Source organism: Rhinolophus ferrumequinum, assembly GCF_004115265.2.
Source record: "Rhinolophus ferrumequinum isolate MPI-CBG mRhiFer1 chromosome 15 unlocalized genomic scaffold, mRhiFer1_v1.p scaffold_54_arrow_ctg1_1, whole genome shotgun sequence".
Classification (NCBI taxonomy): domain Eukaryota; kingdom Metazoa; phylum Chordata; class Mammalia; order Chiroptera; family Rhinolophidae; genus Rhinolophus; species Rhinolophus ferrumequinum.
In genome coordinates, this window is record NW_022680357.1 from 892,968 (window position 1) to 911,200 (window position 18,233).

General features: G+C 55.1%; 1 protein-coding gene and 1 long non-coding RNA gene across 4 annotated transcripts; one reads left to right on the forward strand and one right to left on the reverse strand.

Moving 5' to 3' along the window:
- Positions 1-325: 325 nt before the first annotated feature.
- Positions 326-17,913, reverse strand: SEZ6L2 (seizure related 6 homolog like 2). Of its 3 annotated transcripts, XM_033101760.1 has the most exons (18): positions 17,284-17,912; positions 16,244-16,378; positions 15,297-15,596; positions 14,808-14,941; positions 14,326-14,527; positions 10,199-10,384; positions 9,388-9,556; positions 8,599-8,762; positions 6,286-6,486; positions 5,709-5,847; positions 4,882-5,078; positions 4,572-4,766; positions 2,668-2,859; positions 2,395-2,586; positions 1,842-1,880; positions 1,579-1,696; positions 1,354-1,450; positions 326-885 (listed from the first exon to the last, which is right to left on the reverse strand). In XM_033101760.1, the coding sequence occupies exons 1-18, from the start codon at positions 17,360-17,362 to the stop codon at positions 856-858; spliced, it is 2,769 nt and encodes a 922-aa protein (XP_032957651.1). In that variant the 5' UTR covers positions 17,363-17,912; the 3' UTR covers positions 326-855. The 3 variants fall into 3 exon arrangements, with proteins under 3 accessions (XP_032957651.1, XP_032957654.1, XP_032957652.1); XM_033101763.1 differs by lacking the exon at positions 16,244-16,378 and having other exon boundaries at positions 17,284-17,913; XM_033101761.1 differs by lacking the exon at positions 1,842-1,880 and having other exon boundaries at positions 330-885.
- Positions 7,957-11,814, forward strand: LOC117019697 (uncharacterized). The gene is made up of 3 exons (XR_004422540.1): positions 7,957-8,029; positions 9,983-10,103; positions 10,909-11,814. It is a non-coding gene; the product is annotated as an uncharacterized LOC117019697 (long non-coding RNA).
- Positions 17,914-18,233: the final 320 nt, after the last annotated feature.

Here is an 18,233-nt window from a genome sequence, read left to right on the forward strand (position 1 = left end):
ATTTCAGGTAAACTGGTCATGAAACAAAGTGAGAGCTGTTGGCCTCCTGCCAAACGGTGAGGGAGAAGTGGTGGCTATCCCGCGGATGGAAGAGCCTAGAAATGTTAAACCCGGTAGAGAGAGAGCTGAGGCCCAAAGGTGCTTTTTCCAACAGAGGCCGACCCCAAAGCCAGGCTTTTGGACCCTTTGACATTGCCCCGGGCCCACTCTTAGATTTCCATCTTTTCTTTCCAACTTGTTCTCCTTTCCCAAGCCCTCTCCCCAGAGAGGCCACCACGACCGTCTCCAACCCCATAACCCACCTTCCCACACCCCACCAGCCCAGTTACAAATGGTCATTTTCTGTTTATTGCTCAAAAAGAAAAATCCAGAAGCAAAAGTGGAGAGATTGTAGGTTGGGAAGATGGCAGAAAGGGGGTAGGGGCTCCCCCATTCATCCCTTTTCTTCTGACTCTCCCAGGCCCAGGGGTTAGGCCAGGGGCCAGGGCACAGGGGAAGGGCAGAGCCTTTGTGGCCGAGAGAACAGCAGAGCTCTCCGGGGCAGTCTTTGTGGGGGTACCCTGGGCTGGAGGGCCCCCAGGAGTCGCAGGGGAGCTGAGTTCCTCTGCCAGAGTCCAAAAGCCAGGAGGGTGGGGTGGGGGTAGGCCCGTTGTTTGGCAACTGAGAAGAGGAGGCTTTGGGCCGCAGGATGCTGGTTTATTTACTGTGGGGTCCTCAGGGCCATCAAAGCCCCCTTGTGGGACCGGGAGACTATTTACACAGCAGGGGAAAAAGGAGCTCAGACCAGGTCCTGGACTCCTCCCTGCCCAGAACGAGGAGGGGAGGAGCGTCTTGCGTCCTGCAGCGTCTTGGGGTTCAGATGGAAACTTCATACTCCCGTGTATCCTGGAGATGGAGAGAGGGGATCACTTGCTGGAGTGGAATGAGGGTGGAGGAAGCAGCAGAATGGGAGCGGCCACAAGGAAGGGGAAAGCCCCTGGATTTTTAAAGTAATGTCACTGGTGGTTTGGGGGCAAAGGGGTAGGAATGGGGCTGAATCTGGCCAATGGCTATGTTTGGTTCATCCTCTAGTGTCTTAAAAATCCCATAAAAATCTAAATTTCTGGACTGTCTTGAACAATCTGGCATCTGGGCCGGTTTCCACTACGGGCTCGCTGGGGCACACATTCTCCAATTAGCCACAGTCCCCACTGTTCCCTACTATGCACCTGTCTTGCTTTGTTCATTGATGTGGCCTTGTCGGCAGCTGAGTTTGGAATTCCCAAGAGAGAGATTACAGAGCCCCTGAGAGAAGGTTATGGAGTCCTGGGGGAGCTGAGAGAGGTGGCACTCCCGGGGCAGGGAAGGACTCACCCCAGCTTCATACAGTGGATTGCTGAAGTCTGACTCCACGGTGATGGGGCTGTAAGAATGGGAGCCAGAGAAGCCGAAGAGGGATTTTCCCTGCAGCCTGGCAACGGGAGGACAGAGAGAGGCTTATGGAGACGTGAGCCCCAAACCCGCTCTCCCAGGTGTCTGCGCCGGGAGGCTGGCGGTCTGCCCCGGCCAGCCAGCGGCTCCCAAGGACACAGCACTTACTTGGTGTAGTATATGTAAACGCCACTGCCGAGGATAATGACCAGGCCGAGGGGCAGCAGGATGGCCAAGGCCAGGTTCCCACCCTCCAGCTGCCGGGACGGGTCTGTGGTCTGGGTCACTGCAGGGGGAGGAGAGGCCAGTGAGCTGGGGTGCAGCCCTGAGCCCTGGGCCTCACCCCTCTGGGGCCAGGCCTCTGGCTCCCAGCCTCTGCCTTGCCCTCCCGACTCGGCCAGGCCTGGGTCTCCACCTGCGTCCTCACTGACCTTCCAGTTTTCGGTTGTCCTGGAGCTCCTCATAGGCCACTGCAGGGAGAGGAGGGGGAGGGGATGGGGTCTGAGCCAGGGAGGGAAGGAGGCTGGGTAGAGGGCCGGGAGCCCAGTGGGGCTGGGCTGGACAGCCTGGTTCTGTCTGCCCTCCGCTCAACCTAACCCTTATCGTTCCCTGGGTCGGGGGGGGGGAGGAGTCAGGGGGAGCCTTCTTTCTCCTCCTGCAGATCCCTAAAAGTTCGGGGTTTCTAACCCCGGGCAGTCTAAATCAATGAGGTCTGTAGCATTTGTCAAAAACAAGGAGACTGACCCCTATCCAGAGGGCAAAGGACTTTGAAACCAAAGCCCCTTCTACGACATCCCTTAGGGTAATTCCATGACCTTGAACTTCCCGAGGACTTCCAGGTGTATCATGAGGATGGGGACCCACAGGAAGTGAAAGGGGAGCTCGGCAGGGTTCCCATTGGTCTCAAATTTGCTACCTGACTTTCTCAGCCCTGTCATTCCCCAGATACTGCTGTGCCCCCTCCTGCCCGGTCTGCCCAGGCACCTTTGCAGAGTGGGGGTTGGCTGGTCCACTGTGAGGGGTGGCCGGGCACACAGGTGATGGTGACCTCGCCGATGAGCTCAAAGCCCTCATAGCAGAAGAAGCGCAGAGACTCGCCCGCCTGGTAGTGATGCTTGTACAATGTCTGGTAGCCGTTCTCTGGTACCCCGGGGTTCAGGCATGGCTCGTACTTCACTGCAGGGAATGTCAGTCATGTGCCACCTGTGCTGCTGAGCAGGCCACCCCGCCGCCCTTCCCAGGGGTCCCCAGACTCACAGGCGCATTTGGGGACCCGGTCGCTCCACTTGGGTGTCCCTGTGTCCCGGCTGTAGCAGGTGAGGACGGCTGCCCCCTCTAGGCTGTACCCTGGCAGACAGCGGTACTGGACATGGGAGCCCACAGGGAAGCCAGCGTCCGAGGTGGTACGGTGCCCGTTGGTGATTTCACCAGGGTCGGCACACGTCATGACTGTTGGCAGGCAGGCAAGGTCAGGGGGAGCTGAGCCTTAAGAGATCTCCCAGAAGCTCTCCCAGAATCCCCAATCTCCCACTATGTCCTCAGAATGAAGGGAGCAGGAGTTGGGAAAACTTAAAATCCAGTGCATTTTATATTTCAGAGTTCTTTGGGAAAACAGTGATTGGGCCAACCCAGGCCCCATTCTACAGCGAAATTTTAAATACTTAACCAGCGTACCAGAGCACACTGGTCACCAGTAGAACAGCAGCTGCCCTCTTTTAGAGGGGCCCAGCCCCCCTGCTCCCCTCCTTTCTGTCATTCCCAGCCCATTCTGCTCACTAACAGTCACAAGCAAAGCCATTTCTTGTAGGTAGACTTGTGCACGGCACCCTGCTAAAAGTTTTACAAACATGGTATCATATACCCTGATGACCCCAAGGGGTCAATGTCACTGTTATTTGCCTTGGGGCCCAGGGCTCAGAGCAGTCAAATGACTGGCCCACAGTCACTCCGACGGAGTGGCAGAGCTGGAACCACTCAGGATCACAGCCGCAGAGGACCGGGCTGAGATTCAGAGATTTGGGTCTCAGCTGCAGGCTCAGTGTGCCTCTTTGGGCAGGCTCCTTCCTGCGCCTATCCCCTCTGGGCCCCGCCTCCATCCCTTCCTGTCCCTGCCTCTGTCCTGTCTGGGTTCCAGACTGGACATCCTATGAATCCTCCCAGAGATGGGGAACTGTGCACCTAGAAAGTTTTCCTTGTGTCCAACCCAAATCTGGCTTCCCAAAACCTATGCTCACCAGCCGCGCCATTGCCCCAGGGGCCAGTGGAAGAAGACCTGCAATCCCATAGCCTTGTAGGCTCCCCCAAACTGGGAGAAAGTGACAAGATGCCACCCCTTTCTGCTCTTCTAAAAGATAAAACCTCTTTTAAATATCACCTCTTCTATGAAATCTGCAATATTCCCACAGCCCTTCTTTATACTTAGAGCAGCTACTACTCACTATTTACACGCACCAAGAGCTCTGTGAAAAACTTTCATTGGCTCCTCACCGCTCCCCACCCCGCCCCCATCCTACTTCACCTGTGAGGGAGCCAAGGCTCAGAGGTGTTAAGTACCTCCCTGCGGTTACCACTCCGTAATATCCTGAGTTGTTTAACTATCTGTCCCCTCCCAGGCTGAGCTCCATCAGCGAAGGGAGGGGCCCCAGTTCCTTTGCATAACCCCAACCCCAACCTAGCACGGGGCGTCAATGACTGCCCAGGCTCTAGCAAAAGTGACTCCCGGTGATGTCAAGGATTGGTGCGGACCAAGAACAGAAAGAGTGCCGCCAGGAGTTGATGGGGCGGGGCCAGGAGGGATGGAACTCAGACGGGGCAGAGTCGGGGCCACACTATGAGGCGGGACCCAGAGGAAACTGGGTCAGAGACCAGAACAGTGGAAGAGAGAGGGACGCAGCCCCGAGAAGATGAGAAGATGAGAATGAGGCGCAGAGGGGACAGTTTGGGGCACCCAGGAGCAAAGGAGTGGAACCCCGCCTGGGGGCGGGGCCTGAGGAAGATCCGGGCGGACCCAGAGCGAAGGGGTGGAGCCAGGACAGGACAGGGGCAGGACAAGAAGGGAGGGAGGCGGGGCGCAGAGGGGAATGGGCGGGGTCCAAGCGAGCGGCGCTACCCAGAAGAGCAGGGCGGAGCCACGAGAGAATTGGGACTGGGCCCCGGCTCACTCTTTTGGCAGGCGGGCGGCGCTGCGCTCCAGGACAGGTCCCACTGGCAGGTGAGAATGTCGGAGCCGAGCAGCTCGTAGCCTGGCTCGCACTGGTAAGTAAGCACCGTGCCCCGGATCAGGTCCCCATGCGAAGCCGTCCTCCAGCCCCACTCCGGAGGGGGCAGCTCGGGGCACGTGTCGTTCCTCGGGACCTCTGCAGGGGAGAGACAGCGAGTTTGGAGGCTGTCCCACTCAGGACGCCCTTCCTCCTCCTGGGAGCTCTGTCCTGCCAACCCCCCTGCCCATCTAGGGACCCTAGGCCTTGGTACCTTTGAAGTGCAACACGAAACCCTGGCCAAGGCCCGGGTTGGGAGGCCCGGGAGGTGCCTGGAACTGCAGGGTGAGGTCGGGACCAGTTGAGAGGAGCCGGCGGCGCGGTTGAGGTCCACGCAGCTGGGCCAGGACGCGGGCGCTGGGACCGTCCCCATCAAACAGTGTCAGCATGTCCCCTTCGCGCACATTCAAGCTGCAAGGAGTAGGACCAGATATGGCGGCTGGGTAATGATCCGGCTCGGCCCAATCCCTAACTCCATTCATTCGTAACCCCGCCTACTCTCCAGCGCCCTCCACACCCCCCTACCCCATGCTAGTCTCTCCAGGTTCCCCTAGTTCGGTGGCCCCTGCCTAACTCTAGGCCCCGCCTAAGGACCTACTTTTGGCCACGCCCCTCTGGTTCTGTCCAATCACGTGACCACCTCATACCAACTCAGCTCACTGGATTCTCGCCACACCTACTTCACGTGCTGGTGATGATGCAACAGTCTAGTTCTCTGGAAATCTGTCCAGAGGCGCCCTGAGAAGCAGCCAGAGTGACACCAGGCTAGGCCCCTTTTTCACAGTAGCCCCCGAGGAAGTCTGCATTACCCCATTTACTTGTCCAAGGCCGCCTGGCTAGTAAGTGATTTGAACCTAAGTCCACCTGACAACCCACACCCCCCATCCTGAACCTTCAGTCTCCTCTCTCATCAGACTGGATATTCACCGAATCTTGTGTAACCGCGTGAGCCAACCAGGCTCACAATGCAGGCTGTTGTGTTGTGGTACCACACTTTGCTGGACCCATACCCCTCGCACCCTCTACGGCACCCAAACGTACATCTCAACTTGGAGCAAGATGCGCTTCTCTTCCTGGACGTGTAGGCCCCACACGCAGTCCTGGCCTGGGCTGTAGCTCTGGGGCCAGTCCGGTGAGAGGACCACACCCGCTGGCTCTGACAGCTCCCCTCCACACATGGCTAGAGTAGAAGGGGTGTTGGATTCGGGACCCAGGTGAACATGCAGTCTCCGTTTAGCCACAGTCCTCACCACTCCCAATTGTCTGCACCAGACTGTCTCCCAGTCCGTTACCCACCAGTTCCTTGCCACGCCTAGTGCTACTGTGTCCAATCCCCAACCCTGCTTTTAATTAGCCCCGCCCACTTCCCACCCAATCCCTGCCTTAGCCCAACTCCACTTCTAGCTCTTGGAGACATTTGAGTTGTGACCCTTGAATTCTGTAACAAGTCCACCAATTATTTAGCTAAGAAAACGGACACTCTGAAAGGGGCAGGCGTTTACCCAAGGCCTGGGTTTATGAGGTTTGGGTATGCAGGTCTCATTGAATGACCTTCCTAGGATTCCCAACCCAGGGGGTCTGGAGACTGCAGGACTCGGTGGGGATATGGAGGGCTCACCCTTGCAGGCGGGTTCTGTGTCGTTCCAGTGGGGTTCTGTGGGATCCACACATTCGATGGCATTGGGAGGGCCCGGGGGCTCCAAGGCATATCCTGGGAGGCACGAGAAGGTAGCCAGCGCCCCTGGGTGGTACTCAGGGTCTGTGGTGGTGACGTTGCCATGTGCCAGGAAGGGGGCGAAGCAGCGGTCTTCTTCAAAAGCTACAGAGGAGTCAGTCACAGATAGGAAGCATTAGGACAGGCCTCGAGGGGTCTCAAAGTGGGGGCCTTGGGCTGAATTCAAGTGTTGTTTGGTTACTCAGTGGGCTGTTTAAAACGGAATGCCCTGGGACTTCGCTTTCACTCTCCAGTTTCCCCATAACCCTAACACTCCTCATTCACACATTTATGTTACCTCCCTGACCTCCAGAGGGAAACCCCTAGGCTAGTCAACTTCCAGCCACCATTCTACAGATGATGCTGTATGGTCCACAGACAAAAAGCCACTTGCCCAATGTCACACAGGAGGGCAGTGGCAGACCCATATCTCAAACCCAGATTGCTTGATTCCCACCCAGAAATATTTGGCTCTGGAAACTGCAAAGGAATCGGGTGGGGGGGGAGGGCGTGCTTTTGCAGAACTGTCTCATGTAGGTGTGTTCTCCCCTCAAAAATAACAGTTAGGTTAACTGATAATCCCTGATTATTTGGGCTAGAATCCAAAAGTGCACCTAACACAACAGCTACTGGGGTTTGACTTTGGGCTACGTCAGCCAAAATGAACGTTTGTAGAACATTTTTGTTTGGGCCCATCTGATCATCCCTTAGCTGCAAAACTACCTGTGAGGTAGATTCAGGTGCCTGTGATACAGGAGGAACCTGAAGTTCCTGGAGCATCAGTGGCCCCCAACTATGGAGGCAGGCCCTAAACGTGGGAATTGTCTTCGCATTCTCAGCACCTAACATGCAATTCATCTTTCAGACTCACTGGCTCTTTCACAGTTACTTAGCCCGACAAGGTGTCATGTCCAAATCCCACACGCCCGTCAGGGCCCAGTGCCAATTCCGTTTGTCCCTTGATTCATACCAGGAACCAACCCCTCCCATCTCTGAGCATTTCCCTTTCTTTTGTCTCTTTCCTGCTACTGTGTGCACAAATCCTCTGCTCCAGCCACACTGAACTTCTGTTTCCCAAACATAGTGAGTTTTTCTCTACCTCTTTGTCATTGCTCTCGCTGTTCCCTTCTCCTGAAATGCTAATTCCTAATTGTGGGGACAGAGTCCCAGAGAGCAGTTTCCAGGCTCTCGGCCTCACGGGGAAAGGTGCTGGCTCGGGTAGTAGATGGCCATCAGCTGTGACTAGTTGGCCATCAGCTGTAACCAGTGAGCCATTAGCCACTGATATAACTGCCATGGTGGAACTAGCAAGCGCAGATTGCAGTTAGTAAGTGAGGTGGGTTGGCAGAGAAGCAGACGGCAAGTTGCGGATCGTGTGGCTCCTGCTTCCCGTGTCTCCAACCCAGCCACCAGAGAGAATATAGTGGTCTGACTCCCCTATCTATGGCTCTGTGGGTGTCCCTTTTTGGCTTCACCATATCCTGCGTCCTTATGCAGGGAGTGGGAGCTGAGACCCCACATGACATCCCGCATGACACTAATCTTCCTCTTTTAAAATTCTCTCTGTCCTGTAAAGCCCAGCTCACACGCTGCTTCTTCCTGGATCACTGACCTCCTTGTTTTGACCTGTCTGTCCATCGTCCAGCAGGTAAGAGCACGACTCTATTCATTTTGGCACACACAGCTCCCCCACTTCTAGTCCAGGTGGGGTTCAGGTGGGACCAACTAGCGATGGACCTGCCCCATGCACCATCACCTGCACCTCGCGACAGTGATTGGCTCAGGCACAGGCACAGGCACGTGACCTAACCCAGGGCGATGAGCGCATTTCCTGGCATTTTGGCTGAAGCTTTGGGGAAAGCAGTATGCGGTCTCTCTTCCTGATGGAGTTCCTAAGGGGATGGTAAGTCAGTCTGAACCGCTAAGCCCACCACTGACTGCAAGTGCCTGAGCACGAAGCCAACACAGAGGAAAGAAGTGAGAGATAAAGGTAAGTGGTCCCTTGGCTGGGGACCTGGATCCAGCCATACATGAAGCTTCAGGAGAAAAGACCACCTCAGGGAACTGGAAGGGGTCCATAGGAAGGGTGGGGAGGCAAGCCAGGTTTCAGGGATCCAAACACGGAGATGAGCAGGGACGCAGTATGCGAGTGACTACATCTGGGTATCGGGAAGGGGGGAAGGTGCAGGAGCTGGGGCCCCGGGGGAGGACAGTTACCTTCAAACTGGAGGCTTAGCAGCAGGGGATTGGCAGGTGTCTCTGAAAGCAGTTCCACATACAGGGACTGGGCGTCACTGATGAGACCCCGCTCTGGGACGTCGTCCATGTCAGAGTCATAGATCACTGGGGACAGGGGACCGCCCCCTGAGCGCACCATCAGCCTGGCATGGACAGAAGGGTGGCCGGGAGCTCAGTGGCCTCTCCAAAACTGCCTCACCTCTTGCCTGCTCTCCTAACTTACCTCCATAGCTATTATTTTCAAACATGTCGTTTTCTAAGCCTTTACACATTTTATCTTGTTTAATTCTCACAAGAACCCGTGAGTCAGATACTATTATTATCTCACGTTGTATAGGTGAGGAAATTGAGGCACAGAAAGATTCAGTAAGCTGCCCAACATCACACAGCCCCTGCTAGCAGAGCTGAGATGCCAGTCCGTTAGAGAAAGACTGATGATAATGACAGTCACACGGCAAACACATTTATAGGACTGACTGTGCGCTCAGCACCATGCTAGCTCTTTATGTATCCTCCTGCATTTATCCTCACAGAAACCTTGAGAGGGAGGCACTATTATCTCGATTCTATAGATGAGGAAACTGAGGCACAGAGAGGTTAAGCGATTTGTCTAAGTTTGCACAGCTCTGCTGCCTCAGAAAGTGGAAAGACTAACCTGTGCTTGACACGGATCCCAACTGGGACCCACCCCAGGTCTGCCCGACTTCCCACTGCAGCCTCCCTATTTTCTGGGGGTGGGGACCTCTGACCCAAGGCCCAGACCCTCACCGGTCATTGTCCTCGTCCAGTGAGACCCTCTCGAAGTGCAGGTGTAGCCGGCGTCCCTCAGCTGCTTCAATGACCCAACGGCAAGTGAGGTTGGGCCCTGCAGCTCCCCCAGGCTCGGGGGAGACAATGCGACCCAGTGTGGCGTTGTGGATGGTGCCACCACAGGAAGCTGTGGGCAGAGAAAGGGCAGGTTAGGGTGACTTGTCTTCGCATCTTCAGAGCTGTTGCATCCACACTTTTGCCTGGGATGGCCTCTGCCCCACAGGCTCACCTCAGAGGACAGGACTCTTTCTAGGCCACCCCCAGGTAGGGGTCCAGCTCTGGCATAGAAAAACCCCAGGGTGGACACCCCCAGGATGGAGATTCCACCAAAATGAAGACTCCCCAGACGTGGACACGCTGGGCTGGGGCTTCGTGAGGGATCCCCCAACGGAAGCCTTCAGGTGGAAAATCTTCAAGTTGGGACCCCAGGATGAAGACTCTCCAGGATAGAGACCCTCCAGATATGGACCCCAAGAGTGGTTTCCTTTAGGATGAGGAGTCTCCAAAATAAGGTACCTCCAGAATGCTGACTCCTAAAATGGAAACCTTCCAGGTGGGACGTCCCCGATGGAAACCCCCCAACGATGGAAGCTCCAAGGATAGAGACCCTCAGTAAAAAGAGCTCCAGATGGAGACCTGGGATAGCAACTCTTCAGGGTAGAAACCCCTTCAAGGTGGGTGTTCCCCAAAGATGGAAACCCCCAAGATAGGACCCTTCCGGTGGGGCTCTCAGGACAGAAGCCCTCCCCTATCATGGCAGGAGACTTACCCATGCAGCTGGGGGGTTCACTGCTCCAGGCTGGCCGGGTGCCATTGAGGCAGATGAGGGTCTCTTCACCCTGCAACTGGTAGCCTGAGTCACAGTGGAAGGTGGCAGAGCCCCCAGGGTGCAGGTCTGTCACGCTCACGTCGCCGTGGGCCGGCCGGGGAGGGAAGCCGCAGCTCAGCAGGTAGGCTGGAGCAGGAAAAGCAGGCAGAAGGAGGGCTCACTTTCCATGCCACCCTCTCTCACCAGCCCCCCAGTACTTCCTCCTCTCTTTCCAGGATCCTTTAGGGCACAAACTGGCTCCATACTGGTGTCCCCACACGGGCACGTTGTCTCATGAAGAGGTGCTTTCAACATCCCTTATCTCCTCTAATGTTTGTAATCTACCTATGTTGGCTGCCATTTTGTAGATAAGGGACCTGACACTCAAAGAAATTCTGGACTCTAGCACTCATTTGCTGTGTGACCTCAAGCAAATCAGTTGACCACTCTGAACTCCCTCCAGTAACAAATAGTATTTGCAGAGCTTGTTCAGCTTCCAAAGTGAGTTCTCACAGTGCTTTAGAGGTAACCAGAGAAACACTGTGACCTATTTTCCAGATGCAGAAAATGAGGCTCCAGGTTGTTAAGTGCCTTAGAGCATTTGCTCCCTTCTACACACTGGGCTTTAACTGAGGTGCACGTGATTTTGTACCCTCTGCTTCCATCCACAGGAGCCAAATGAAACTACTTCAGGAACTTGGACTATTTTGTCCTGAAAGACTTTCTCCCCACACAAATCCCGCAGTGCATGTGAAGAGCCAGTTTTCCCTCAGGAACTCTTTTCTCTTCTCCTTTCTTGCTGTGCGAACTGTGTCCTCTCTCTCTCTCCGCTGGCTGCTGGGAAGCTCGGAACCAGATTGAGCCTCATCCCTTAGCAACAAATCCTTGTCCATTCATATTCTGTGTTTTCAACTGTAATGAGCGTTAGTTACCTGGTACCATTTTTACCCCTTACTTATTCTATTTAATTTTGTTTGAATTCTTTTTTGAAAGCCTCCTGAAATTCTTATGGACTCCTAGGGGATAAAACAAATAAATAGAAAGTGACTTGGTTGTAAATGTTGGACTCTGAACTTGATCTTGACACAGCTCTGTGTTTGTTTCATCTAGAAGGGCTTCCGGCGGGAAGTACACCAAAGTTGTGTCTTGTAGGAGGGGCAGACTACAGTTAGCAGAGGCCTTGGGAGGTAAGAGCTTGCCTGGGCCTTTGCTTTCTCTGACTCTCTAGCCCTGAGTGATTTTGTAGGAGACCTAGTCTCTCCCCATATTCAAATTCAACAAGCATTTTCTTAGCAGGGTGGACACAGAGATGAAAAGACCCAGCCAGGCCTTGCTCTTTGGGTCCATCATCTACTGAGACATAAAAACAACCTTCTAGAATACAGTGATTTGAATAAATGTTAGCCTCTGGGATAGCTCTCCATGACCAACAGAATCAAGCCTGAATGCTTTAGACTGACATTCACCACATGGCACCACATGTGACATGGCGCCACAGCTGGATTCTACCCAGCCTATACAGCTCCAGTTCTCAGCACCTGCAAAAGGTAGCCTATACGATGTAGTTTTGTGGCTCCTTATTGTCTCACTTCCATGTGTTTCTTTTTTTCCCCACACCATTTCCCCCATCTGCAAGGCCCTCTCCTGATTTCTCATCTTTCAAGGAGTAACTTAACTGCCACCTCTTCCAGGAAGTCCTCCTGACCCCTCGCCTCTCCAACAGAGTTAGCTGCTCTTCTGCCTCTACACAATCCCACACATAATTTTATCATCACATTAACCGGTATCTATTGCCATTATGAGACTGAATCAGGCCTTATTCATTTTGTCTCCTAAAAGCCTGGTCTAGCTGATTGATTGATACAGCCACCAGGCAGGGTGGAACAGTGCAAAGAGCACTGGATTTGGAGACGGGCAGACCTGAGTTCCAGTTCTAGCTCCATGACTTAGTAGCTGTATGACCTTGAGCAGGTGACTTCATCTCTAGGGCTTCTCCCCTGGAAATGGCAATAGTAACCCTTATCATTGAAGGCTGGCAAAGCACCCAGCATGTAGAAAGCACTCATAAAACGTTCATCACGCACCCGTGCCTCAGTGAATGAATGACGACCAGGATTCAGGGCCTGGGGTCTGACTTCTGACTCTGCAGTGAATTTGCAGGTAGCTGAGCATGCACACAACCTTTGTCTTTTTCTTCCTCTCAGACACGGAGCTGACAACCCACCCCCAGGGTTGCTGTGAGAAGCAAATGAAACAGCAGTTGCTGAACTTGGGGTTAGAAGGGATGGAACCTTTGGCCTTTCAGAGAAGCTAATGAGGCCACTCTGGACCAGGGGCCCCAGCTCGGGCAGACAGGGAAGGGTTTAAACAGGGCTTCGGTCCCAAAGGTGCCTGGAGAAGCCGCAAAGCAGGGAAGACCGAGGCAGGCAATGAAGGCCAATTTATGCAAGAGCCCTGCTTCCCCGAATGTTCTACTTATCCTAGAGTCCTATTTTCAATGCCCTAGGGAAATGGTTGTTGCAGATGGCATCAGGGAGTAATATTTGAGGTCCAGCCCTCTGCCCTGAGCCCTCAAATCATGCCCTTGCTCCCCAATATCCAGGCCCTGGGCTCCCCAGGAATAGGCCTGGCGCTGGGCACCTCTATCTCGTACCTATGAGTCCCTGGGGGCATGTTCTGAGCAGACGCCTCAGGGAGAGCTGGAGACTGTGTGAGGAAGGCATATAGGCTGTGTGTGTCCTGGGTGAGAGATCTGGGGTCAGCAGAGCTCACAGTGGGACAGGGGAGGCCAGGAGGTGATATGAAGGGGACATTAGCTCACACACTTCTCTCTGTTTCTCAGGCACATAGGAAGGCCCTTTGGAGAGGCAGCGGTGTCTGGAAGGGGACGGGGGTGGGCCCCTTGCCTCGTGCACACATGTATGCTAGAACATACTTGCCCTGGGGAAAGGTTCCCCACATCACAGGCGGGTGTGGATGCACACACACACGTAGGTTGTGTGTGTGTAGAAGCTCCTGTGTGCACTCGTGCACAGATACACCTCCCTTTCTGCCCCCTGAAGCCAGCAGGATCTTTCTAGGTCACAAATCTCAGGCTGTCAGTATCCTGTTCAAAAAAATTTCAAAATGCGCACCCCACCCTTCCACCCCCTGAAGGAAAAAGGAATCTGAACTCCTGACTGAAGCTGATAAATCCCTCCATGATCTGAAATCCAACCTGAGACCCAGTCCGGTCTCTTAGCCACTCTCCTTCTCTACCCTTTTCTGTACTCTTTTCTTTCCTATTACATTACTGTAATAGCAATGACTGATATTTTTGAGCTCTCACTGTGTACCAGATGCTATTTTAAGCATTTGACATGTACAAGTATTAACTCATTTGATCATCCTAATAATACCACGAGGTACATATTAGGATCTCCATTTTTCAGATGAGACAATGAGGCCCAGATAGGTTAAGTAACTTGTCTCAGGTCACACAGCTAGGACAATTGTATCTTCCCTGCTGAATTACTTCAACTCCTTAAGGGGGGGCGGGTCTTGGAATGTGCTTTTTCATCCATCTAGACATCTGCTTTCCTCTTTCCCTCCCTCCCATCCTTCCCCTAGCTAACTCATCTTTTAGGTCTCAGTTTAGTCATCACCTCCTCCGAGAAGGTGTCCCTATATTCCTGGAAAATGTAGGTCCCTTTGAGATTGGCTCCTCCTGCCTGTATTTCCCCCATCAAAAGGATATGGGTCCTTATCTCACTTTAATTGTAATCATCCTGATTCCTTGGTTGTCCCTAGACCTCGATTCTGAGTTCCTTGAAGGTAGGATTACATGTGGCTTGTTCATTCTTTTCCCTAAGGCTAACCCAGGGCCAGCATGAAGGGGGCACTGGATAAACATTTGTTGAGTGACCTTGGATGTGTGCCACCCAAACACAGGTCTGTGAGCATGTGAGATACGTGCGTGAAGGTCTCCTCTGAGGCGGTCTGTCCGCAAGGTCCTAGTTAGGAGAAAAAGCCCCCGCCATCGCCCTGTGCTCAGATGTCCCCTGTGCCAGTGTGGCCCCTACCCCTCCCGCAGCCCCAGGACTCCTCACCCTGATAGTGGATTCGGAAACCACCACTCCTGGCGACCCATGGGCTCTGGAAGTGCAGGAGCAGCCGGTTGGTTGGACTCCGAAGGACCTGGCCTTCTCCCAGCATAGAAGAGTTGGCTAGGAGTTGGGGGGCCAGGCCTGGGGACCCCCCACCAGCCAGCACCAGGAGCTCTTCTTCCCGAGACAAGTTCAGCATTTGCACCTAAAGAAGTGAGAGCCAGACCCGCCAGGGCAAGTCAACCAGGGTGGGTGACGCTCTAAGTCCCCCCCCTTGTCTTCCTTGGGCCTCGATGTGGCAGCCCAAACACCATGGTGACGTTGTCCAAGTTGTAGGACTCCAGGGTAGTCTTTGCAATCATCGGAAAACAGGCCCATTTTGGTTAGAAAACAAGTTCTCTGGCTCCCGGGTCCAACCAGGGCACCCCCAGGACCCAGAGGAAAGGGCTCAAAGGTCTCACAATTATACGCTTAAGTACACTTACCTGGATCTCAATGCCATAGCCAGGGTAGACATGGATGCTATACGTGCAGTCCAGGGGTCCCGGGGGGCGGCTGCCCCCTAAATCTGGGGACTCCAGGTGCCCTTCGCCCTCGGAGATGTTGTTGTTACACAGAACTAGAGAGAGATACGTGGCCAGGGTTGTGTGAATCCCTGGGTTCTCGCCCTCCCAGCCATGCAACTCTGGGGGTCCCTCCTCTGTCTTCTCCCCATCACCCCCTCACCCTCTGCTCTCTGTCCTCCCTGTGCCCCGAACTCCCTTCCCCAACTGTAATGTGGATGAAACAAATGGAACGGTACGTAGTAAGTGCATAGAAATGCTAGCCTTTATTATTAAGCCAAAGCTCCTCTCCCATTGGTACCCAGACCCCTTCTTTCACACCTTCCCGGCAGCCCCTCCCCCATCCGTATCTTCCTTCTTTCCCACATCCGTCCTCTTGGGCACGACCCCATCCCCTTTCAATCGCCTCACCTGGGCTGGTCACGGTGGTAGTGACAGTTGTCGTGGTGATGATGGTGGTGGTGGTCTCCTCCTCTCCTCCCTCAGGCCCGAGGGGCGGGCCTGGGGAGGCGGGGCCGGGAAGGGGTGGAGCCGTAGTTCCTGGGGGCGGGGTCAGCAGCTCTGGCGCGGTGGGGCCTGCCCCCCTACCCGCCTTAGGGGTTACCGCTGTAGTCAGAGGCCCTGTCCCTGGCTCAGTGGCCCGTGGCAGGGAGGGCGCTGCGAGAGTCTGGCCGGCTGGAGGGGTGGCTAGTGTGGGGTCTGGATCAGATCCTGGGACAGTGCAAGGGAAATCAGGGCACAGGAGGAGCAAATTGGTGGGGCTTGGGTGGGGAGCAGGGCTGAGGCAAACTGGGGGTTCCCCCACTGAACCCAAAATATCTCCCGCACAAGGGGCAAGTCTCCCACCTCTGTCTTCCCCACCCAAACTCCCCACCTCCTCCCAAGGCTTCCACTGCCTAACAGTACCCCCTTTCACTTTGACAGTCTCCTTGAGCCTCTCTCTCTGCCCTCACCCCGCCCCCCGCCCCCCATTTAGATTTGACTCCTCTCCTGCTTTTCTCTCTCTCCTCTGTTTTGCTATCTCGGGAACTCTTTATTTCTCTGATTCGTATTCTCAACACTCTCTGATTTTATGATTCTAGATCTACTAGGGTCTGTATTTCTTTCTCTCTCTTTTGTTTCTCTCCCACTATTTTTCTGATTCTGGTTCTCTGAGTTTCCATCTGTCTTTCTCTCTGATTGTCTGTTTTTCTGTCTGACTCTGTCTCTTGGTCCTCCTATCTCTATTTTTCTGTCTATGCCCAGTTTTGACTCTCTCGAACCATCTGTCTGTCTCCCTCTGAATTTCACTGGCCTGGCTCCCGTCTCCCTGAGTAAATGTCTCTCCCTCTGCCTCCATGCCGCTCTGGAAGCCTCACCCGGCAGGTAGCCCATCTCTGGGCCCTTCCTCAGCAGCGCCCCATGGAGCAGCTCAGCCAAGGCCTCCGAGGGGACCGTGGGGGTCTCACTTCCAGGCTCCGGGGGTGCTGCCTCCTCCCCCTTCAGAGGCAGACCTAAGAGATGAAGTTGTGTCAGCCTTTCCATTGCCTCACACTCCTAGCGTCTCCAGAAAGATCTTTTCCAGAGCTCTTCCTCCCTCCTCAGTCAGCTGGGCCTGCAGGAGCTCAGAGGGTCTCAGGCTGGGCTGAGAGCCAAGATTGGAGGAGGGGCTCCCAGCAGCACCCCCCCACTCCTACACCTTCCTCTCCCCTTGCCCCCCCCTCCCCGCCCTCCTCCCGCTGTGTGAGCCTTCAGTGAGCTCCTTGGCTCTTGTGAACCCTGGACAGCGCCAGCACCGCGGACAAGGGGCAACGGCTCTTCATTCTCCCCTCAGGGGTGCTGCCCCCACAGCCCTGGTCTCTGTGGAGGGTCTGACAGCACCTCCCACCCCTTACTTCCGCAGTGCCCAGCTTTCTCTCAGGATTTCTGTCTCTGCAGTGTGGTGTTCTCTCTCTCTTTCTCTGCAGTCTCTCCCTGGAGTCTGGCTGGGGGTCAGAATGGGGGGGGGCTGAATATCTGGTCTCTGAGCAGGGCCTCTGTTCATCTGTCTTTGTCCAAACGTCCGAGAGTATTTGTGTGTGCAGAGCCTGGCATCTCTCCCAGCACCTCCATCTCCTACCCAGGTACTCTGTGTGCTTCTGCCGCCTCCACAGACATCCCCCCCAACTTCCCCAGCCCTCCTTCCTGGATTTAACCCCTGAGACGCTGCTAAAGCTCCCCTCACTCATTTCCCCACCTCCTCTATGTTGGGGGTTAGAGGATCCAGGTACAAGCTAGAAAACCCTGGCTTGCCCCTTCCCCAGCTGTGTCCCTCCCCTCCCCCAAGAGGTGGGAAGGTCCAGGATGTTCAGAGAAAGGAGCGTAAAGGACCCCGCTGGGGGCCTTCACGGGGCCCACCCCCACGCTCCCGTGTTCTTACCCTGAATCCAGGGGCAGCTCAGCAGAATTAGAAACAGCAGCTGGGGAGGCGGCGGCTGCTGGGCCCTGGGAGTCCTCATGACGACTCACACCGATTTCTCTTCTCTGTGCCTCTTAAATAATCTAGCTGTCACCTTTCCTCCCTCTCCTTCTATCTTTCCCTTTATTATTATTTTTTTTTCCTGCTAGCAGTTAGCAAGGAAGACAATTTCTCTACCCCTTGGGATGGAGGGGCAGAATTGGGCTTGGGGTCGCCTGGAGCCCACCTCTCTTTGCCCAGTCTCCTCTGTTCTCTGCTCTGGGGTCTGTGGGAGAGGGGGCGCGGCTCCGGTTGCAGGAGGTGGAGCCGAGAGGGCCGAAGGGGTCGTGTCGCCTGGGTTACCCTCTTGCTCGGGCGCCTGGGTCCACCGAGCTGGCTGGATCTCAAGCTGGGATCCAGCTGGGGAAAGGTAAGACAGCTTCCAGGGGCCTGGGGTGGGGTCGAGGACCGGGAAGATCCTTACTGGGCTCTAGCAGGGCTTGGCAGGGAGGGGAGGGGGTTGCGGAACCTAGAGAGCCGAAGCTCGGGCACTGGAGCTGCAGGAGGGAGAAGCTGAGAAAGGTGTCGAGCCCACGTCAGATCCTGGGGACGGGCGAAGGGAGGGGCCTGCGATTTATTTGGGGGCGGGCGGGGGGGGCGCGGTGGGAGGGAGGAGGAGGAAGTGCAGATGGAGGAAGGAGGGACTATATGAGCCAGTACCGTAATCCTCACTCCCGCGGCCCCTAGGGGAGGCAAAGGAAACTCTCTGGTCCCAGCAGCAATTACGCCTGCCTCTCCCCGCCATTCCAGCAACATCTGGAATCTGAATCTCCTCTTCACAGGGCGCCGAGGGGCGGCACAGCTGGGTTCGCGCCTGCTCAGCCCCCCAAAGTGCCCCCTGCCCACATCCAGACCCCCCACCATGGGACGTC

Excerpts from the sequence above, each read along its gene's own strand:
- SEZ6L2 (XM_033101760.1), bottom strand. The coding sequence starts at position 17,362 with ATGAGGACTCCCAGGGCCCAGCAGCCGCCGCCTCCCCAGCTGCTGTTT. Across the intron at positions 14,942-15,296 it reads TACCACCGTGACCAGCCCAG|TTCTGTGTAACAACAACATC; the intron begins GTGAGGCGATTG and ends ATCTCTCTCTAG. Across the intron at positions 886-1,353 it reads ATCCACTGTATGAAGCTGGG|GATACACGGGAGTATGAAGT; the intron begins GTGAGTCCTTCC and ends CTCCATCTCCAG.